The sequence below is a fragment of the Chiloscyllium plagiosum genome, chromosome 20 (assembly GCF_004010195.1).
Source record: "Chiloscyllium plagiosum isolate BGI_BamShark_2017 chromosome 20, ASM401019v2, whole genome shotgun sequence".
NCBI lineage: Eukaryota > Metazoa > Chordata > Chondrichthyes > Orectolobiformes > Hemiscylliidae > Chiloscyllium > Chiloscyllium plagiosum.
In genome coordinates this window covers 54,774,943-54,799,479 of record NC_057729.1, presented here as the reverse complement: position 1 = coordinate 54,799,479, position 24,537 = coordinate 54,774,943, and the positions used below count along the sequence as shown (strand labels likewise).

At 41.9% G+C, this 24,537-nt stretch overlaps 1 protein-coding gene across 1 annotated transcript in view; it reads right to left on the bottom strand.

The window, feature by feature from the left end:
- The window catches only part of unm_sa1614 (un-named sa1614), a 256,372-nt gene extending 232,647 nt beyond the window's left edge, over positions 1 to 23,725 (bottom strand). The window contains exon 1 of the mRNA XM_043709987.1: positions 23,364 to 23,725. Coding sequence (XP_043565922.1) covers positions 23,364 to 23,489 — 126 coding nt within the window. The 5' untranslated portion in view covers positions 23,490 to 23,725. The remainder of the gene's footprint in view (positions 1 to 23,363) is intronic.
- Positions 23,726 to 24,537: the final 812 nt, after the last annotated feature.

The window sequence follows — 24,537 nt, the reverse complement described above, 5'->3', positions numbered from 1 at the left end:
ACTACCTCCTTGCTGTCCACTAACTTCATTTGGTTCCCACCCCACCCCTTCCTCATTAGTTTAAACCCTTCCCAACAACGTTAGCAAAAGCACCCAGAGGACATTGGTTCCAGTCCAGCCCAAGTATAGACCATCTAATTTGTAATAGACCCTTCTCCCCCAGAACCGGTCCCAATATCCCAAACATCTGAACCCCTACCTCATGCACCAACTCTCAAGCCATGGATTCATCCTGCCTATTCTTTCATTTTTACTCTGACTAGCATGTGGCACTGGTAGCAATCCTGAGATCACTGCCTCTGAGGTCCTACTTTTTAACTTGGCTCCTAACTCCCTAAATTCAGCTTGTCGGACCTCATTTTGTTTTTTTGCCTAAATCATTGGTGCCGATATGTATCACAACATCTGGCTGTTACCCTCCCCCTTCAGAGTATTACACTCTTCTAAAGATTCACTCAATCTATCTGTCTATACCTGACATATGCTTCCTTCTTTTTCTTAACCAAACCCTCAATTTCTTTAGTCATCCAACATTTCCTATACCTGCCAGCCTTCCCGTTCATCCTGACAGGAATATACTTTCTGCAGCCTGGGAGGTAACATACAATTCGTGAGTTTCGTTTTTGACCAAGGAACCACCTATCTCCTCCCTTTACAATTGAATGCCTTATGACTATAGCCCTTCCACTCTTCTTACCACCGTTCTGTACAGCAGAGCCAGCCATAGTGCCATGAACCTGGCTACTGCTGCCTTCCTCTGGTGAGCCATCTCCCTGAAAATGGTATACCTGTTTTGGAGAGAGATGACTGCAGGGGACACCTGCACTGCCTTCCTGCTCTTTCTCCACATTTTGGTCACCCATTCCCTTTCTCCCTCAGCAATCCTAATCTGCAGTGTCACCAATTCACTAAACGTGCTATCCACTATCTCCTCAGCATCATAGATGCTCCAAAGTGAGTCCATCCACAGCTCCAGAGTCGTACAGCGGACAGTGAAGAAAGCTAATGGTATGCTGCCTTCATAACAAGAGGAATTGAATATAGGAGGAAAGAGGTCCTCCTGCAGCTATACGGGGCCCTGGTGAGACCGCACCTAGGAGTATTGTGTGCAGTTTTGGTCTCCAATTTGAGGAAGGACATTCTGGCTATTGAGGGAGTGCAGCATAGGTTCACGAGGTTAATTCCTGGAATGGCGGGACTATCATATGTTGAAAGATTGGAGCGACTGGGCTTGTATACACTTGAGTTTAGAAGGATGAGGGGGGATCTGATTGAGACGTATAAGATTATTAAAGGATTAGACACTCTGGAGGTAGGAGGCATGTTTCCGTTGATGGGTGAGTCCAGAACCAGATGACAGTTTAAAAATAAGGGGTCGGTCATTGAGAACAGAGTTGAGCAGAAACGTCTTCATCCAGAGAGTGGTGGATATATGGAGTGCTCTGCCCCAGAAGGCAGTGGAGGCCAAGTCTCTGGATGCTTTCAAGAAAGAGATGGATAGAGCTCTTTAAAATAGTGGAATCGAGAGTTATGGGGATAAGGCAGGAATAGGATACGGATTGTGGATGATCAGCCATGATCATAATGGTGGTGCCAGCTCGAAGGCTCGAAGTGCCTACTCCTGCACCTATTGTCTATTGTCTATTTTCATGTGGTCATTCAAGAGCTGCAGCTGGACACACTTCCTCCATGCAAAGGACTCGGGGGCATCAGCCATGTCCCTGAGCTCCCACAATGAGCAAGAGGAGCGTAACATGGGTCTGAGGTCTCCTGCCATTTTCTATCTTAAACTTAATTTAGTCCAACTATAATATCAAATAATAGATAAATGAAAAAAGAAAAAAAAATTTTACCAATCACACAATAAAAAAAAAAGAAAAACTTTACCTTATCAATACACCAAAAAGTCTTTTGTTTTGGTTAGAGGAGGAGAGCGGGTGGGAGACACCACACGTGTAGTGTCTTGGGTTCAGCCGCTGCCCAACTGCATCAGTTCACTCACTTTCCCAGAGCGCAATTCGACCACTCCCACTCACTCCTTGCTCTTACTGCTCCCACTGCTGCTGCAAAATGGAAGCTGCTGGTTCTCAAGGTAAGTCCTTTTAGGGGGAAATTTACCTTCCCAGAAGCCCCCAGTCCTTGCTCTCAACACTCCTGCTGTGTAGGTTAGGTGCATTAGCCATGGGAAATGCAGGATTACAGGGACAGGGGGGTGGGTGTCGGTGGAATGCGCTTCAGAGGGTTGGTGTGGACTTGTTGGGCCTAATGACCTGTTTCCACACTGTGGGGATTCTATATAAAAAAAGTCTGCTCATGAGTTCAGCCTGCCCCTGTTGATACATTTGCCAGACACCTTGAAAATGAAGGCTCGGCTGAGCTTCAAGTCTGACTGGTGCATTCAGTGCGGAATAACTTGGAGGGAACTGTGAGATTTGTTGTTTTATTACCTTGGAATAACACGAATCTTGTTTGAAATTGTTTCTCTATGTCTGAATATTAATTTGCATTGGGTTAGAAGTTTCCTAAATGGGACTTTCAGTTTGATTGCCAAAACTGTCAATGTCATCTCAGGAACATTATCTTTTTAAAAAACATTTCAAGACTTGCCAATGCTAATATATGATGCATGGTTGTATACTAGTACATATTGGTTAGTGGGCATGTGGACAGGCTGGAATGTAAGGAACATGGTACATGGAAGGAGCATGGGAGATATGAGGGACTTATGAGAAGACAGGAGGGGGCACAGAGACAGCATGTGGATGAGTGGTGAGGGCTCAAAGTCTATCAGCTATGAATATAACTGGTCCAATGTCCCAATAAACAGAGCTTTACATTCTAACCTGCTGGCACGGTCATCCTTCCAACTTCAGAGGGAGCTGGCATGTTTCTAGCCCATGTCCAGATTCTCAATGGGATCATGGAGTTCTGAAAATTCCTAACTTCCAATAATTGCTTAGACCTTTGAGAATAAGAGTTGAAAAGTCATGTTGAAGCTGTTCAGGACATTGGTGAGGCCTCTTCTAGAATACTCTGTCCAGTTCTGGTCACACAGTTATAGGAAGGATATTATTATGCTGAAGAGGATTCAGAAGAGATTTATCAGGATGTTGCCGAATATGGAAGGTTTGAAATATGAAGAAAGGTTGGATAGGCTGGGACCTTTTTCATTGGAGTGTATAGAAGTTTATAACATAATGAGGGGTATAGGTAGAGTTAATGGTATTGTCTTTTCCCTAGGATGGGGGATTTCAAGACGAGGGTGGCATAATTTTAAGGCGAGGAGAAAACTTTTTAAAAAAAAGAGGCAAATTTTTTTTACACAGAGGGTGGTTTGCATGTAGAATGAACTTCCTAAGGAAGTGGTGGATGTGGGTACAATTACTACGTTTAAAAGACATTTGAATAAGTAGATGAATAGAGTGGTGCTGGAAAAGCACAGCAGTTCAGGCACCATCCGAGGAGCAGTAAAATTGACTTTTCGGGCAAAAGCCCTTCATCAGGATAGGGCTTTTGCCCGAAATGTCGATTTTACTGCTCCTCGTATACTGCCTGAGCTGCTGTGCTTTTCCAGCACCACTCTAATCTCGACTCTGGTTTCCAGCATCTGCAGTCATTGTTTTTACCTAAGTAAATGAATACAAAAGGCTTGGAGGGACATGCGCCAGGAGCAAGCAGGTGGAACTAGTTTAGTTTGGGATTATGTTCGGCATGGACTGGTAATACCGAAGGGTCTGTTTCTGTGCTGTATGACTATGACCTGCTCCTTTGATTAAAATCCAGCTCAATGTTTCAGTCAATGACCTTTTATTAGAGCTGGGAAAAGTTAGAAATGTGATAGGCTTTAAGCATGTGAAAGAAGAGTGGATGGGAACTTGAACAAATTGTTACATCTGTGAAAGGGTGGAGAGCAGGAGAGAATAAATGACAAAAGAGTTGGAAGGCTAAAGGGAGTGGTAATTGGGCAAGTACAGAATTGCCTGGAAGATGTATGAAAGCAGAATGAGCAACAGCTATGCAAAAGACAAAGGAAGAAAAAAGCAAGTGAATAAATTAAAAACTAACAAATAAAAAGCAAACAAAAAAGGCAGAGGTTATAGTCTGAAACCATTATACTCAATTTGAATAGAAAAATTGCTGTTGATAGGTGAAATGCTGTTCTTTGAGCTTCTAGTGGGTTCATTGGAACAGTACAGGAAGCTGAGAATGAAGAGGTTCAAATGGAACAAGGTGCAGAATTGAAATGACAAGATGACTGGAAGTTCTAGGTTCTAGATTAGTGGTGCTGGAAGAGCACAGCAGTTCAGGCAGCATCCAAGGAGCTTCGAAATCGTTATTTCGGGCAAAACCCTTCATCAGGACTACCCTGTCAACAGATTGAAGGTGTTTTGCAAAATCACCTTAATCCTACAGTCTGTCATTCCCTGTCCAAATTCCTCTGCCTACTCAACTCTTAAGACAACTTCTTCAAAGTAATTTATTTGACCAAACTTTTTTTTTTACAAATTGTACCTCTGTGAATCTCTTTGGAATTTTTTGGAATTCATGTTAAAACTACAATGTAAATGTAAATTATTATTAGTTCTTTATTTATTTCAACATAGAGTCGAATTGATTACATATATTTTTAAACAATTGCTTTTATAAAGTGTTTTTTACTAGCCCGGATGGTCAAAAAAAACATTTCAGAGCCTTTAGAAGTGTAGTCAACTGCTGAAACATAGAGAAACAACAACAACAATAAATGTTCTTACAGCAAAGTCCCACAAACAGCAGTGACAAAGTTATCAGTTACTATTTTTTAGCTGGCAAGGGGTGATCAGAACCTGGGAAGTTGGGGAGAGGGGAGATCAGAACACAACACAGCAGAGGTGACTACGTCAAGAGCCAGGAGTGAAGCAGAGTGAGCGTCAAAGGGAGAGAGCCAGGGGAATTGCAAAAGAAGGGAGACAGAGGGGCTCCTGTGTTTGGGCCCTCCTTGTCAGCCTCTCTCCTGGCTCGTAGGCCCTCCTTGCCACTCCATCTCTCCCTACTCTGGCTCCTGGACCCTCCTTGTTGCCGTTGATCCACAGTGTCTGGACCATCTTCCCTCCTTGCTCCAAGCGATTTCCCTCTGCCATCCAGCATCCTCTCTCCCCACCATTTCAAAATTGCAGCGTATCCTACACATTTGCAATACTGCTTTTGAACATGATGTCACATGTAAAATACATGTGATGATATACAGTGTTTGGAAAAGTGTGCATGCTTGTTTCTGAAGTAGTTGCAGGTGGCAGGAAGCATTGCAATTAAGAATATTGCCCTCATCTCAATAACACAAAGATAATGCAAGGTCCTTTTAAAAAAAAATTGCAGCTCTCATTTTTTTCTTGCTCAAAAGTTGGTTCTGAGACATGACACATTGTATCCAAGATCAGCAATGTATATACTGCAAAGATGCAGAACACGGCATTGTGTGTTGTATGGATCAATCTGACAACAGATGGAATCAGAACACTTTCAATATTGGATTTTTGGAAAGAAAACAGGAACATGTCGCTTTCAGGTTTAGGAGGAAACTATGGGCAAACATTTCCCAGCCCTTAAGTGGCAAGGAAGTTGGGAAAATATGGAACAATCTGATTCTTGATATCAAGAAAAACAAATTCCAATTTTTCTTTAATTTCTGAATCTTGCTATAAGCACAGCTACCTTATTTCTAATGTTTTTGCATCTCATTAATAGCTAACCTTACTTCATTTTAATGCAGCTTGCAATCCTCCCCCTCTGTCCTGAGAAGCCATATGGTACCAAATCCAGACAGCTTACCAATTGTTTTCCTTCATCTACCAAAGTTGGCATCAGCAAACTAAAAACCCTTACCCCATTATCATAGCCACCAACCTAGGATCCACTTCAGCCCTTTAGGACTTCACTTTGAAGCTCAGGGACACTTTTGACTCGCATGCTCCTGCTAGATTGCTTTCCAGAGGGATACATGGCTACCTCATGTATTTACACAGGACGCATTTTATAGCTCTAAGTCTCATTCCTTAGTACTCACTCATTTTGCACTTGGAGTGCAGGGAGGTTTAAGTTGTTGAGGAAGATGAGGTGGGTGATAGCTATTGAGTGAAGGTGTTGCATGCAAAGGTCAAGTTGGTAGCTCATGTGTTGGTGAGATTTATGTTCATTAGCAGAGTGAGAACGATTGTGAGGTCACAGGCATAAGATAATGGCACTTAACCTTGCAGGGCGCAGATGTCCACTGACCTTTTTCCTGTACTGCAGTGCATTCCATTTGACACTGGGGACATCATTAATGGAGGCAGCTATCTGTGTCCAGGCTGGCTGCATTTGGTTTCTTGACTGCCTTTAGTGGTTCACAAAGTACAGGATAACCATCCTAATTACTACCCATTGACCAGGGCTTTGAGATCCCTCTCTGGATAGGTAGGTGCCAGCTTCCCTTGCAGCATCTAATATAGAATACAGCCAGGTTTTAAATATGATGCCTCTGCCTAGATCAGCAGCAATGGGAATTTTACCTCTCCAGCCACGTTATTACATGAGAAGAGCATAAGAGAGGCACAATTACTGATGTGAGGAGCAGAAGACAGCATGGGAGTAGTCACTGTAAGCCGTGATGGGACAACCTCCACAAAACCCTATAAGAATAACCCTTAGCCAAAAATGAGAAAATTAAGCCCTATTTTATAGGGACATGACCAGAAACAAACCAGAAATTAACTGGATGTAAAAACAGATTTTGATTAACATATCAAAAGCAAGAAAAACCTTGTGTTTAAATAGCGCACTTTCATAATCTTGGGACACCTCAATACTGTATATACTTTGCTGTGAGTTAAGTACATTTGAAGTGAAATCACTATTGTAATTTCATGAACAATGGTAGCCAATTTATATCCTGATAAAGGGTTCTTGCCTGAAATGTCAATTCCCCTGCTCCCCGGATGCTGCCTGACCTGCTGTGCTTTTCCAGCACCCCACTCTTGACAGCAAATTTATGGTTTACAAATACATGAGCACATAATTTACTTTCATGATGCTGGTCGAGGGAGAAATATTAACAAGGACATCAGAAGAATTCCTTAAAAGAGGAGTCACAGGTAGATAGGGTAATGAAGAAGGCATTTTATATGCTTTCCTTTATTGGTCAGTACACTGAGTATAGGAGTTGGGAGGTCATGTTGTGGCTATACAGGACATTGGTTAGGTAGGCCACTTTTGCAATATTGTGTGCAATTCTGGTCTCCCTGCTATAGAAAAGATGCTGTGAAACTTGAAAGGGTTCAAAAAATATTTATAAGAATGTCGTTGGAGTTGGAGGGCTTGAGCTACAGGGAGAGGTTAAATTGGCTGGGGCTATTTTCTCTGCAGCGTCGGGCACTGAGGGGTGACCTCATAGAAGTTTATAAAATCATGAGGGACATGGACTGGGTAAATAGACAAGGTCTTTTCCCTGGCGTGGGGGTCTCCAAAACTAGAGGCCAAAGGTTTAAGGTGACAATGACAAGATTTAAAAGGGACCCAAGAGAAACTTTTTCACGCAGGTGGTTCAGGTATGGAATTAACTGAGAGGGGAACGGTACAGGCTGGTACAATTCTAACATTTAAAAGGCATCTGGATGGGTATATGAATAGGAAGTATTGAGAGAGATATGGGCAAAATCCTGGTAAATGGGACTACATTAATTTAGGATATCTGGTTGGCATGGATGGGTTAGACTGAAGGATCTGTTTCTGTGCTGTATACTTCTCTGACTCTATGACTCTAATATTCCCCTCTCCTCTTCAAATATTGGATAAGGGTAAAATGCAAAGTCATCCTTGCATTCCCCACAACTGCAATTTTCATATTCTCCTTTTGGTAATGGATCAGTGATTTGATGCAGCATTGATGCCACCAGTGTAGCATAAGACAGCAAATGGGTTTACTGGCAGATATGCTCAGCATTGTACTTGAAAACCAATTTCTAATTTCAGCATGCTTCTTTATGTGTATCTCAGATAAATTATATACATTGCCATGAATTTTATGGTATCAACTTCAATATTGCTATCCTAAGGTTACATGTTCCTGGGAGTTGAGTGGAACTCACGGGAGGGGTGTATGAGTGGCCTGAGCCTCCCCATGTTCTCCACCTGCCCACTGATACACTCTTGCAGACTGCCTCTACAATCACTGCCCTCAGATAGGCTCCCATGATTATAGGGCTCATAGCAACGTCAGGCTAGCGGTCCCAGTGGGAGAGGTGGGCATTGCCTGGGTAGGCGATGAACAAGAGGGCAACTTAACATGGGTACTGCCTACAAGATGTTAATTAAGCAAATCTAAAGGGTTGGAGTGCCATCAGACTGAACAGCGGGGGCTGCAATCTTTCATCTCTGAGGCCTTGTGCCCTTGGTTTCTTGCTGGAAGGCAGCATTGACTGAGTGAATAGACTCTGCACATAAAGCTTCAATCTCAGTAGAATATCAGTGTCAGGACAAGGTGACGCCTAATTGGGGCCTTAATTGGAAAAATTGGTAACTAGCCTTCATGGATCAACTAAGCTCCAGTCTACTCCCGGGAAACCTCCTTGGTGGTGGGGATTGTAGCAGAAAGCCATCCAGACACAACTAAACCATGTTTTCCAGGAACCTTCTGCACCCCTAACTCCAACACCATATCCATAGGGCCTGGGAAATTTTGTACTAATCTGAATCAGAACCTCACACCAAATATTTCATTTTGTATTTTCGATTGACACTTCAATATTATTGAGTAAGTGTTGCAAATTGCAGGTGCCATCTTTCAGTTCAGCTGTTGAACTGAGGCTCAGGTGGATGCAAAAGATTCCATGAGACCATTTGAAGAGGAGCAAGGAACCTCTCCTCAAAAAAAAAACCAAAAGAACTGCAGATGTTGTAAATCAGAAATCAGAAACAAAAACAAAATCAGAACTTGTTGGAAAAGCTCAGCAGGTCTGGCAGCACTGTGGAGAGAAATCAGAGTTAATGATTTAGGTCCAGTGACTCTTCTTCAGAACTAAAGGAAGTATTTCTGTGCTGTTTGACTCCAAGATCCTACCTCCTGGTGTCTTGTTGATTTCTACCACTCATGTAACAGCTAAAAAAAGTTATGCTGGCCATTTATTTAATTACTGTTCATGGCACTTTGCAATTCATAAATTGGTTTTTGCCTTACCGACATTTCAACAGTAGCATAATTTCAATAACCTAAGCTGCAGACCAGCGCAGACTCACTTGCTCCATCTGCTCTTTTTTTCTCTCTTTCTCAACTTTAGAAGGGCTGTATTGTTGGACTTTTAACTTTATTTCTTTATTTTTCTTATTTATACTGAAGATTTTGTATCTAGATATCTTTGTATCATGATGACATTGGAAATGGCAGCTTTGTATGTCTTTCACTGTACTCCTGTTTCCCTGTATTTATGACAATAAAACCTAAGTCTAATTGCTTCTGATATGCCTTTTGATGTCCTGTAATGACTTGTGGTTGTGAAGATGCTGCAGAAATGCAAGTTCCAACTTTCTTAATCTGCACGTTTGAATGACAAAACCTGAACTGCACTTCCGCCCTTCACTTTTATCACACTGTTCCACAGACAAGCAGGTCAATAATAAGTGATCAAACAAAGCAACTCCCCCTGTACCGACTGGCTTGATCAGCCCGTTGTATGTCAGACATCATTCAATTGCTACTTTTTCAAACATATTGTGGAATATACTTCATACTAACTTAGTTTATTTTGAAGGTTGCTAAAGCCAAACATATCAGTATCGCAACAGGGTTAAGTTAAAAAAATGCACTGTGTAAATACCATTATCTCTTTATTATTATGTTTTAAACCATTGTTTTGAAAGGATGGCTGCATGATTCATAAAAGTCATAGAGTCACAGAGATGTACAGCATGGAAACAGATCCTTCAGTCCAACTCGTCCATGCCGGCCAGATGTCCCAACCTAATCTAGTCCCAGCACCCGAGTTGAAAGCAAGCGACCTGACAGTAGCTGATTAAACAAGCAGTAATTGGAATGATTACAGAAAATCTGGGACTGAGATGTTCTACATTCAAATAAAGCTCTGTTTGGCAACAAGATATTGATTGGTCCTTGGACTAGTAACCAGCTACCAATGACAAGAGCATTTTGCTTGCCAAAAACAACATGATTGGTTGTCAGGTAATTGAACAGCTCAGGACTAAGAACATGATACAGAGAAGAGTTTTGATCTACACTGGTACAGGAGTGTTCTTTCCATTTAAAGCCAAGGAAAATAATTTCAATTTTTCTTCAGTAGTAATTGCAAGCTGTGATTTTTTAATTGATAAGTTGGAGATATTTTATAAGCTAACCAGCCATTTTGTATCTCTTGCAAACCAGTGGAAGCATCCAAAGAAAGACAACTGAAAAACAATGTTCTGAACAGAAATCACTAAACTGCTGCCCAGTTGTTGGGGTTTGTTTGTGTGTGTGTTATTTGTGATGTTATATGCAATGGTTTATAACTGTTACCTGCAGTTAGAATCTAATCACTGTCAATAAATAGTAGTTAATGTTCAGTGATCAGTGTTTTCTATGAAGCTAGGTCTGAAAGCTGGCTAAATTGAGGAACATTGTGTGTTATGTTAACATTCTTAATCTCGCAAGGAATAAAGGGATACGGGGAGAGTACGGGTAAGTGGCGTTGAAATGCCCATCAGCCATGATTGAATGGCGGAGTGGACCCGATGCGCCGAATGGCCTTACTTCCACTCCTATTTCTTATGGTCTTATCCTTAACTTTTGTGATGTATCTGGGATTACCAGAGCTTAATTTCCAGTGCACTACTTCAGTGAGTCATGACAATTACTGAATGCACAAAAGTACTAATGCTATGAAGTTGAAGGCATGTACTGTACCTTTAAAAGAGAGTGAAAGCTGTCTTGCACTGACAGCTTGCAGGCACCAGTCAATGTGACTGACTAGCAGTCTCAGAATGCACCAGAAAATTGAAAATGTGTAACATTTAGCTATGAAACAAAGACATGAGTTTTGGATGCTGTTTTCAAAATAGTTCAGATTTAACCAAATCAGTTTAGTATTCTGGGGCAGAATACTAAAACCCAAACAATCTGAATTTATTGTTTTTGCCAATCTCAAACCAATGAGATGATCTAATGTTTGCAGTATAAAGAGGCAGACATTTTGACAGTTAGAGAGAGCAATCAACTACCAATGCCAGAGTAACTGCCAACAAAACACTCCTTATTAAAAGGTACATTTTCACATGAAACATCTTTGCAACAAAAGATCGAAGATGACACAATGAGATCTTTAGCTGAAAGAAAGACACCATAAGCGACAGCCGCTTATGGTTTTAAACTCAAGTTGATGTAATTTTATGGGGACAGTATCATGTGATAGAGTGGGAGGCAGATAACAAGCATTTAAGAGAAAGGATACTTAAGAGTTTTAAATAGTTGTTGTAAAACATTCACTTTTAGATTTAAAAGAATAAATTTTTTTTAAAAAATTAAATAATACAATTTGGGAGTTCTCGGTCACTCAGTTTAACAGATTGAGGTGAGATGAGCTTTTCTGGATGTTTGGTTTAATTAGCAGAAAGGTTCACTGCCATGTCGTAAAAACTGTTATGATCCTTATGGGGAAACCACAATCCAAAACAACCAAATTTACGAATTGACCCACAGACAGGAAATTACCAATAAGACTTCACTTTTTGTAACTTTTACTTTAATACATATCTAAACAAATGTAAATTAAACATGAATTAACAAACTGAAAGATAAATTTCATTTTAAATCATTGATATTGACAAAGAAATGTCTCACAAAAGCCACAAACTACACACTGGGTTTTCTCTATGGACACCCCAACAGCAGCAGAGAGATGGAAAAACAGATTGGACAACAGATCTTGGAAAGGTATAGATCTAACAGAGTTGCTGTTATGGGCGACTTCAACTTTCCCAATATTGATTGGAATCTCCTCAGTGCAGCAAGTAGAGCCGATTTTGTCAAGTGGAGCCGATTTTGTCATGTGTGTCCAGGAGAGATTCCTGACTCAATATGTAAATAGGCTGACTAGGGGGAGGCCATATTGGATTTGGTGCTAGGCAACGAACCAGGCCAGATGTCAGATCTCTTGGTAGGACAGCATTTCAGTAACAGTGACCACAACTGCCTCACCTTTACCACTGCCATGGACAGGGATAGGAACAGACAGTATGGGAAGGTATTTAATTGGGGGAGGGGAAATTATACTGCTGTTAGACAGGAGCTGTGAAGTATAAATTGGAAACAATTGTTCTACGGGAAACGTACAACAGAAATGTGGAGTTTGTTTAAGGAGCACTTGTTGCGAGTGTTGGATAACTTTGACCCAACAGGCAAGAAATGGTAAGGTGAAGGAGCCTTGGGTGACAAGAGAAGAGGAACTTCTCAGCAAGAGGAAGAAGGAAACTTACTCAAGGTTGAGGAAGCAAAGATAGACAATGGACAACAGGTGCAGGAGTAGACCATTCGGCCCTTCAAGCCAGCACCACCATTCATTATGATCATGGCTGATCATCCACAATCAGTATCATGTTCCTGCCTTATTCCCATAACCCCCGATTCCATTATCTTTAAGAGTTCTATCCATCTCTTTCTTGAAAGTATCCAGAGACTTGGCCTCCACAGTTTTCTGGGGCAGAGCATTCCATACACCCACCACTCTCTGGGTGAAGATGTTTCTCCTCATCTCTGTTCTAAGGGGCCTACTCCTTATTTTTAAACTGTGTCCTCTGGTTCTGGATTCACCCATCAGCAGAAACATGCTTCCTGCTTCCAGAGTGTCCAATCCTTTAATAATCTTATACGTCTCAATCAGATCCCCTCTCACCCTTCTAAACTCTAGTGCAAACAAGCCCAGTCGCTCTAATCTTTCAACATACGATAGTCCCACCATTCCAGGAATTGAGCTCTTGAACCTATTCTGCACTCCCTCAATAGCCAGAATGTCCTTCCTCATATTTGGAGACCACAACTGCACACAATACCCCAGGTGTGGTCTCACCAGGGCCCTGTACAGCTGCAGAAGGACCTCTTTGCTCCTATATTCAATTCCTCTTGTTATGAAGGCCAGCATGCCATTAGCTTTCTTCACTGCCTGCTGTACCCGCATGCTTGCTGTCATTGACTGATGTACAAGAGCACCTTGATCTCGTTGTCCTTCCCCTTTACCTAACGTGACTCCATTTAGATCGTAATCTGCCTTCCTGTTCTTGCCACCGAAGTGGATACCACACATTTCAACATATAATAGTCCTGCCATTCCGGGAATTGAGCTCGTGAACCTATTCTGCACTCCCTCAATAGCCAGAATGTCCTTCCTCATATTTGGAGACCAAAACTGCACACAATATTCCCAGGTGCGGTCTCACCAGGGCCCTGTACAGCTGCAGAAGGACCTCTTTGCTCCTATACTCAATTCCTCTTGTTATGAAGGCCAGCATGCCATTAGCTTTCTTCACTACCTGCTGTACCTGCATGCTTGCTGTCATTGACTGATGTACAAGAGCACCTAGATCTCATTGTCCTTCCCCTTTACCTAACGTGACTCCATTTAGATCGTAATCTGCCTTCCTGTTCTTGCCACCGAAGTGGATACCACACATTTATCCACAGTAAACTGCATCTGACATGCATCCGTCCACTCACCCAGCCTGTCCAAGTCACTCTGCATTCTCATAACATCTTTCTCACTTTCACCCTGCCACCCAGCTTTGTCATCAGTAAATTTGCTAATATTACTTTTAATGCCTTCATCTATATCATTAATGTATATTGTAAACAGCTGCGTTCCCAGCACCGAACCTTGTAGTACCCTACTGGTCACCGCCTGCCATTCCAAAAGAGACCAGTTTATCACTTCTCTTTGCTTCCTGTCATAGAGTCATAGTGATGTGATCTGCCCATCTGACAAACCCATCTATATCTTCCTGTAACCTACAACCACCTTCTTCACTATTAACCTTCCTGTCAAACTTAGTGTCATCTGCAAACTTGGTTAACATTGCATATTACAAACAAAAAGGATCCCAGTCCTGATCCTTGTGGTAAATGCTCCAGGGAAAACAGCCCCAGCTTGTTCAACCTCTCCCTATAGCTCAAATCCTCCAACCCTGGCAACATCCTTGTAAATCTTTTCTGAACCCTTTCAAGTTTCACAACATCTTTCCGATAGGAAGGCGACCAGAATTGCACGCAATATCCCAACAGTGGCCTAACCAATGTCCTGTACAGCCGCAACATGACCTCCCAACTCCTGTACTCAATATTCTGACCAATAAAAGAAAGCATACCAAACACCTTCCTCACCATCCTATCTACCTGTGACTACACTTTCAAGGAGCTATGAACCTGCACATCAAGGTCTCTTTGTTCAGCAACACTCCCTAGGACCTTACCATTAAATGTATAAGCCTGCTAAGATTTACTTTCCCAAAATGCAGCACCTCGCATGTATCTGAATTAAACTCCATCTGCCACTTCTCAGCCCATTGGTCATGTGCTCTGCTGACTTCAAGGATCTGTGAATGATTACCCCAAGATCCCTCTGTGCCTCTAAGCCACCCAGTGTCTTGCCATTCATTAAATACTCTCTCATCCAGTCACTGAAACAGCCTTCTAGCACTACCCTATTACTAAGCCAGTTTCTGGTTCATCTCATCAATTTCCCTCAATTCCAAGTGCTTTAACCTTCTCAATCGGTTTCCCATGTGGGACTTTGTCAAAGCTTTGCTAAAATCCATATAAACTACATCAACTGAACTTCCCTCATCCACATACTTGATCATATTGTTTGAAAATTCTAACAAATTTGTTAGGCATGACCTCCCTCTGTCAACCAGCCAATTTTCAATCCAAGTCAGTATTTTGCCCCCAATACCATGTGCCCTAATATTGCTCACTAATCTCCTATGTGGGATTTTATCCAAGGCTTTCGGAAAGTTCAGATACACTACATCAACTGGTTCTCCTTTGTCCATCTTCATAGTTACAGACTCAAAACATTCCAGAAGATAAGGCAAGCAAGATTTCCCCTTTGTAAATCCACTCTTCTGCTACATCCTTGTTCCCCATAATAAATTCACCCATTTCTGTCTTCAAGGGCCCAATTTCAGTCTTAACCAATTTTTTTCTTTTCACATACCTAAAAAAGCTTTGACTCTGACCTACCCTATTACTGCTATCCAAATGAGTCGTAATTTCATCTTTTATAATTGACTCCAGCATTTTTCCCACCAATGATGTCAGGCTAACCAGTCTATAATTCCCTGTTTTTTCTCTCCCTCCCTTCTTAAAAAGTGGGACAACATTAGCCACCTCCAATCCGCAGGAATTGATCCTAAATCTATAGAACATGGAAAATGATTACCAATGAGTCTATGGTTTCCAGTGTTACCTCCTTAAGTACCCTGGGATGCAGACCATCAGGTCCCAGGGACTTATCAGCCTTCAGACCTAACAGTTGATCCAACACCATTTCCTGCCTAAAATAAATTCCCTTCAGTTCACCCATTACATTCAGCCACTATTACATTTGGGAGATTGCTTGTGTCTTCGCCAGTCAAGACAGATCCAAAGTACCTACTCAACTCTTCTGCTACATCCTTGTTCCCCATAATAAATTCACCCATTTCTGTCTTCAAGGGCCCAATTTCAGTCTTAACCAATTTTTTTCTTTTCACATACCTAAAAAAGCTTTTACTATCCTCCTTTACATTTTTGGCCAGTTTGCCTTTGTACCTCATTTTTTCTCCACACATTGCCTTTTTAGTTATCCTCTGTTGCTCTTTAAATGTTTCCCAGTCCTCTGGCTGCCTGCTTATCTTTGCTATGTTATACTTCTTCTCTTTTATCTTTATACAGTCCTTAACTTCCCTTGTCAGCCATGGCCGCCCCCGCCTCCCCTTAGGCTCTTTCTTCCTCTTTAGAATGAACTGATCCTGCACCTTCTGCATTATATCCATAAATACGTGCCATTGTTGTTCCACTGCCATCCCTGTTAGGGTATTGAACTTTAACCAGTTCCTCCCACATAGCTCCATAGCTCAACTGCAATACTGACGCTTCCGATTCTACCTTCTCCCTCTCAAAGTGCAGATTAAAACTTATCGTATTATGTTCACTACCTCCTAATGGCTCCTTTACTTCGAGGTCCCTGATCAAATCTGGTTCGTTGCACAATACTGGATCCAGAATTGCCTTCTCCCTGGTAAGCTCCAGTACAAGCTGTTCTCAGAATCCATCTCGGAGGCACTCCACAGACTCCCTTTCTTGGGGTCCAGTACCATTCTGATTCTCCCAGTCTACCTGCATGTTGAAATCCCCCATAACAACTGTAGTAATAGCTTCGCAACAGGCCAATTTCAATTCCTTATTCAACTTACACCCTACATCCAGGCTACTGTTTAGGGGCCTGTAGATAACTCCCATTAGAGTCTTTCTACACAGAATTTCTCAGCTCTATCCATACTGACTCTACATCTCCTGATTCTATGCCCCCCCCCCCCCCTTGCAAGGGACTGAATATCATTCCTCACCAACAGGGCCACCCCACGCCCTCTGCCCGATCAAGCATATCTTTGGAGAATTACAGAGTAGCTAGAAAGGAACTCAACAATGGACTGAGAGCTAGGAGGGTGCACATAAAAAGCCTTGGCAGGAAGGATTAGGGAAAACCCAAACGTGTTTTACATTTACATGAGGAATAAGAAAATGATTAGAAACAGGGTGGAGCCGAACAGGGATAGCGGAGGGAACTTGTGCCTGGAGTCTGAAGAGGCCCAAAATGAGTTTTTTGCTTCAGTATTCACTAGAGAGATGGACCTTGTTGATAGTGAGAACACTGCGAACATAGACTTGAACAGATTGATATTAAAAAAGTGGATGTGCTGAAAATTCCGGGAAGCATCAAGATAGATACGTCCTCAGGGCCTGACCAAATATATCCAATGTTACTATGGGAAGCAAGAAATGAGATTGCTGCACCTCTGGCAATGATCTTTGCATCCTCACTCTCCACGGGAGTAGTACCGGATGATTGGAGGGAGGCGAATATTGTTCCTCTGTTCAAGAAAGGGAATAGGGAAATCCCTGGGAATTACAGACCAGTCAGTCTTACGTCCGTGGTTTGCAAGGTACTGGAAAGGATTCTGAGAGCTTGGATTTATGACTATTTCAAAAAATGTAGTTTGATTAAGAATAGTCCGCATGGCTTTATAAAGCCACGTCTGATGAAGGGCTCGTGCCCAAAATATCGATTTTCCTGCTCCTCGGATGCTGCCTGACCTGCTGTGCATTTCCAGCACCACTCTAGTCTTGACTCTAATCTCCAGCATCAGCAGTCCTCACTTTCGCCATGACTTTGTGAGGGGCAGGTCGTGCCTCACAAGCCTTAGATAGAAAAGTACAGCACAGAACAGGCCCTTCGGCCCATGATGTTGTGCCGTGTATTAATCCTAATCTAAAACAAAATAACCTAACCTACGCACCCCTTAATTCACTACTGTCCATGTGCATTTCCAGCAGTCGCTCCAATGTCCCTAATGACTCTGCTTCCACCACCGCTGGCTATGCGCTCACAACTCTCTATGTAATGAACCTACTTCTGACGTCTCCTCTATACCTTCTGCCAAACACCTGAAAACTATGGCCCCTCATGGCAGTCAATCCTGCCCTGGGGAAAAGTCTCTGGCTATCAACTCTATCCATGCCTCTCATTACCTGGTACACCTCGATCAGGTCATCTCTCTTCCTCCTTCTCTCCAGAGAGTAAAGTCAGAACTTAGTCAACCTCTCTTCTTAAGACAAACCTTCAGTCCAGGCAGCTTCCTCTTTATACCCTTTCCAAAGCCTCCACAGCTTTCCTATAATAGGGTGACCAGAACCGGACACAATATTCCAAGTGTGGTCTTTGGGTTTTGTACAGCTGCAGCAAGACCTTACAGCTCTTAAACTCAATCCCCCTGTTAATGAAAGCTTATTGAGTTCTTTGAGGATGTGACGAGACAAGCTGATGGAGGTCAAGCCGTGGATGTGGCGTATATAGATTTCAGTAAGGCATTTGATAAGGTTACCCACAGTATAATGTGTTAGTGGGTTTGTGGACTACCATGATGCCAAGGGATCTTAGTAGCCTGGCAGTCATTTCCGAGATGTCTTTGATGTAAGGGAGAGTGGCTAGGGTTTCTGGATGTGTTTCGTCTGCACGTTTGAGTTTGTTGTAGAGAAATCAGCGGACTGTGTTCATAGGGTACCCATTTTTTTTTAATACACGTTATAGGTTCACAAAGCAGAGGAAAACCACCTGCACCGTGTATTCAAAAAGAAAGGGTACCCTATGAACACAGTCTGCCGATTTCTCAGCATCAAACCCAAACAAGCAGACAAAATACACCTAGAAACCCTCGTCACTCTCCCCTACATCATAGACATCTCAAATGACTGCCAGACTACTCAGACCCCTTGGCATCATGGTAGCCCACAAACCCACTAACACACTAAAACAACAGCTAATAAACTTGAAAGACCCGGTACGGACAACAAGCAAAACTAATGTCATTTACAAAAATACCATGCAAAAACCATAACAAACACTACATTGGACAAACAGGCAGAAAACTAACCACGAGAATACATGAACACCAACTAGCCACAAAAAGACAGGACCCTCTCTCACTAGTATCCTTACATACGGATGAGGAAGGACACCACTTCAACTGGGACAATATATCCATCCTAGGACATGCCAAACAAAGTCACTCATGAGAATTCCTAGAAGCATGGCATTCCAACCGAAACTCTATCAACAAACACATCAAGTTAGATCTCATCTACTACCCCTGAGAAAAAGCACAGGAAATGACACCACCACAGGAAATAACATCACCAACCCAAAGAAACACATAAATAGAAAGCAGGAATTTTCAGTGCTTCACCTGAGGCCTACTGAGGATGTTACCTAGTAGGGTGGCGAAACATCTGGAAATGAACCTTCCAGCTCAGCGAGCAAACCTACATGCAAAACCTCAACCTGAGCTACAAATCTTCTCAAAACACGCTAGCACCCAAGTCTCGTTGAACATTTCCCACTCTCAATTCCCACAGCCATTTAAATAATAATCCACTTTCCTGCTTTTGCTACCAAAGTGGATAGCCTCACATTTAGCCACATTATACTGCATCCACCATGCATCTGCCACTCACTCCACCTATCCAAATCAGACTGCAACATCTCTGCAACCTCTTCACAGCTCACCCTTCCACTCAGCTCTGTGTCATCTGCAAATTTTGAGATATTACATTTAGTTCCCTCATCTAAATAATTTACATTATGAATAACAGGGATCCTGTTACCAATCCCCATGGCACCCCGTTAGTCATTGCTTGCCTTTCAGAAGATGATCCATTTATTCCTATTCTTTATTTCCTGTCTGCTAACCAATTTTCTATCCATCTTAATACACTATCCCCAATCCCATGCATTTTAGTTTTATACATAAGTCTCTTATGTTGGACCTTGTCAAAAGCCTTCTATAAGTCCAAATAAAGCACATTACACTGGCTCCACTGATCAACTCTATTGGTAATGTCATTGAAGAATTCCAGTAGATTTGTCAAGCATGATTTCCCTTTCATAAATCCATGCTCAGTACATCTAACACTGTTCTTTAACTGTTCTGCTATAAAATTCTTAATCATGGACTCTAGTATCTTCCCACTACCAACATCATACTTGCTGGTCTATACTTTCCTGTTTTCTCTCAACCTCCCTTTTTGAGTAGCCACCCTCCAATCTGTAGGCACTGTTCCAGACTCTGAAGAATCTTGGAAGGTGACCACCAAGCAACCAATATTTATACGCCTCTACTCATAGTGATATTTGTGATAGTAATTATGCTTTTGACTCACAGCATCAATGAATTACTTCAAAATACTGTCAGAACTGCAACTCACTATTGCTTGTGTAAGAAACAGAATTAATTTCATTTGTCAGATCTCAATGGTGCAAACAGCAGGGTGCAGAGTATTTTAATGCTAATGATAGTCTGTTCTTAGTTAGGGAAAGCCCTTTGTGGTAAGGTATTGTAAGTAATGAACAAATTAAGGTAATCTTTCTATGCAGCAAAAAATCATTCGAAATTTTAAACATACAACAGATCTTAGTCTCCCATATTCAACTCTTTATAGCGCCAAGATATTTAAAAATATATTTCTGCACTGCCAAAAGGAGAAAGTAATAGAGGAAGTTAAAAAAAAGTATACAACCTCAGGATAAGGGTTTCCATCCAAGAGATATTTTTGAAGTTTAATCTTTGCTGTAATGCAAGTAATCATAACAATCAGCTTGTTCACACCTAGGTCCCATAAAGCCAATAAGACATATGGTAAAAAGAAAGAACCAAAGAACTGCAATGCTGGAAATCAGAAACAAAACCAGAAACTGTTCTTCAGTTCTGAAGAAGGGTCACCGGATCCAAAACATTAACTCTGATTCCTCTTCACAGATGCTTCCAGGCATGCTGGGATGACCATATATCCTGCGAAAAAATGTTTTATTAAAGCTTGTTGAGCATATCAGAAGCACTTACCCACTCTTGGAATAGTGTCATGGGATCATTTATACCCACCTGTGAGGACACAAGTCTTCCAAAAAGGTGGGGAAAATATCCCACAATAAAGTCACTAAGCTTATATTCACTGATCTAGACTGCTTCTAGTCCTCAAATATAGTCATGGGAATAGGGATACGCAAGAGAAAGAGGATGATATAGTAAACCAAAGATGCTTCGAGAGCTCCGTCCATACCTTTGACCACTACCATCTAGAAAGACAGGACATCAGATACTTGGGAACAATGGGTGCAAGTTACTTTCCAAGCCACTCACCATCCTGACTTGGACGTATATTGCCATTCTTTCACTGTTGCCAAGTCAAAATCCTGGAATTACCTCCTGAACACATTGTGGGTCCACCTACAGTATATGAACTGCAGCAGTTCAAGAATAAAAGGTCACTATCACTTTCTCAAGGGCAACTAGGGAAGGTAGATAAATGCTGGACTAGTCAACAATGCCCATGTCCTACGAACAAATATAGAAAAAAGTGTATCCTATAGGCAAAGTCTTTTCCCTGGGGTCGGGGACTCCAGAACTAGACAGCATAGGTTTAGGGTGAGAGGGGGAAGATATAAAAGAGACCTAAGAGGCAACTTTTTCACACAGAGGGTGATACAGGTGTGAAATGAGCTGCCAGAGGAAGTGGTGGAGGCTGGTACATTTGCAACATTTAAGAGGCATTTGGATGGGTATATGAACAGGAAGGGTTTGGAGGGATATGGGCCGGGTGCTGGCAGGTCGGACTAGATTGGGTTGGGATATCTGGTCGGCATGGACGGGTTGGACCAAAGGATCTGTTTCCATGCTGTACATCTCTATGACTCTATGATAATTAGCTCATTTTACAAATTCTGAGGGACTCTCCTGTATGATTCTACCATTTTACTTTTAGTTCTTATTCCAGGTCTTTACAGCTTTTTGTTTTACTTCAACAATTAGTAAAGATATTCCAGTAACAAACATTGAAGTGGAGTTTAATTCTAAGGCAATGTAACTTAAATTACAATATCATTTTTAATTGGACAAGGTTATCTTTCATAAACACACATGCAGACACTCTTCTAATTTAAAATGGAACATGTTTCAATTGTGACACTGTTTTTGTACTACCAATGGTAACCGTTAGGTTGTAGTTTTTTTTCACATTACAAAATGAACTATTCTGACACAATAAAATGACTATAGAGTGATAAGTTGCAACTTTTATAATCATATTTCTCTGCATGCTGAATTGACAAACTCATACATTCTGCTGTGGAGAGATAATAAATAGAAGCCAAATACTTTCCTTCAATGAACAAGGAAAACAGAAAATTACGAGAGTAACCACTGGGTGTTTTCATGTACCTTTAGCAACTGATTCTTGTGGTAGGATTGGCGTATGCTGTGAAAGCGTTTAGCTTGGTTTAGTATAGACAGATGGAAAAATACTAAAGAAAGTTTCCTTGGCCTACGACTAAATTTTACACAATCTGCGACAGACCTATTTGGGAAATTACTCAACCAACCACTATTAGTTTACCAAGTCTTCCAGAGGGAATTCCTCAAAGTTCCCTTTCCCAATATCCTGTTTTAACTTTTGCCAATCAGGGTTGTTGCAATCATCTTCAATTTATTAGATAAAAAAAGTCACAACCATGAAATATCATTTATTTTATAAAAAGAGAAATAATTATTTTCCTTCCTGCAGAAATCATATTTTACTCATCACTTCATTCAGTTCAGCATTAAACAAATCCAAGATTGCAAACATGATCTCATCAGTTTAAAAGCTTTAAAGTCCCACTTCATGGAACAATCAAAAATGTGGCAATGTACAACTTTAAAGATTGTTCAATATCTCTCCCATGCTTTACATAGAAAGAAAAGCAATATCAAATACAGTTTGTGTTTTAAAGCCATCTCTCCAAATACAAATGATCATTTATTCTAATTTGTCTATAATTAATTATTATAAAGTGGAACATCCAAATAATATGTACTCTCCGTACTTCACAGAGCCACATTCACCACATTCACAATTTGATTTTGAAACTTTGTAAATTTGCTCTGCCAACAGTTATTTTTACGCATTTATCCGTGTAAGATTTAGGGATCCGTTTGCTACTAATGCAATGAATTTCTACAGGTGAAGAAAATTCTGGGCTCAAAGTACGATTTCAGCAATGTTCACTAGAGCTTGCACAGAGAACAAAATACACAACGTAAAATAATGGCAACTTGAGTCCTGATGTAGAGCAGAGAATTAGGAAAGGAGGTACAGAATTGTCAAACGAAGAGGGAATACGAAATATGCGTTAAGATTAAAATGTGATGTCAGGGGCACAAGGCAGAAATGTGTTCTTAGAGTTTGCCATCTTGATTGTGAGGTTGGATGAAGACAAAAGGAATAGATCCAGGGGAGGGGTGAAATTGCGAATCAAAAGGAAAACATAGGTATTTATGATTCAAATATCAAAAGGGGGGCTGTTTGAACGGGATAATGAGAATTTGCGGAGCTGGACAACACAGACTGTGTTCCGAGCCACAGTTTGTCATTCAAAAATCTTAGATGCAGGAAAGCAGAGAGAAATGAGACAGGGGAGAGTTGGACAGCTAGACGTGCCTGACACATAAATAACAATGATAAACAATATCAGTGAGCAGCGGTCAGCCGGGGTGGGGTGGGGTTGAGGGGGAGCTTTTACCTCCTCGAGTGCAGTCACTGTGTTCCTGCAGTTTGCCATTTTGGTGGTGAAGGAGGAGGTTGTCGGCGAGCTGTGGTCCTCCAGAGTTTCGCGGATAAATTCTTGCACAGAGATCACCTCCGGCATGTTTTCAAGTGTCGGTTTGTTTTCCCTCGCCGGAATGAGGGGGGGGGGGGGGGGGGGAGTGGGGTGAGGGAGAAAGGTGAAGTTTCAGATAAGGGACAGAACGAGAGACTGCAGGATCAGTGACACCTCCTGTTGCCGCCCGCCCGTCTCTGCCGGCGGTGCTTGGCTTCACAGGGAAGGAAATGCTGAGGACGGTGCACGCGCCGCCGGCGCTCGCCCCGCCGCGGCCCCCAAACGCCGCCCGTCCGCGTGCTAGCGCGCGCGCGCGCCTCCCGCTGGTTCAAACCGCCGCCCGCGCGCCTCCCGATGGCACAAACCGTCGCCTGTGTCGCGTGGTCAGTTCGTTCGCTCGTTGCAAGGTGTCCGAGGTGAGGGAAGGAAGGGGGAGGGAAATTAGCATGGAATATATTACAAATGTTTAGTTTGCTTTTAAATTGAACTAATTTGCAAATATTTACTTTTCTTCTTCCCACTTTCAGCTTTTCCAAAACCATGTTACATGGGGCAGCCTCAACGGATCAGCTTGATGTCAACTGTCAATTTTTATTTTTGGATTTAAGGCTGAATTATCGAATTATAAAAAGTCCACTGCCCAGAAAAATGCCACTTGGTCCATCATGCCTGCATGACACTAGTTCAAATTTATAGCATTTACATGTGAACAGGCAGAGCTGTAGCAAAAATACAGTTCGTTCTAGTTTCCTGTATCTTTCAATGAGAACATGTGTGATCTCATTGTGTTTAAAGTTCTCCTTACCCATCGACCTCCCCCCATAACCTTTAATTCCCCTACCAACCTCTTGTAAAAATATTCAGTGACCTCTCCACCTGTCCCCTTCTGAGGTGGAGAGCTCCAAAGTTCCATAATTTCTGAGAAAAAAAATTCCCCCAAATTTGGCCTAAAAGGGAAACCCCTAAGTTTTACCATACTGCTTCTCAGTTCTGGACTCACCCACAAGAGTAAACATCTTTTCATTGTCCAACTTGTCAAGACCAGTCAGAATCTTTTACACTTCAATGAAGTCATCCCTCACTTTTCTAAACTCCA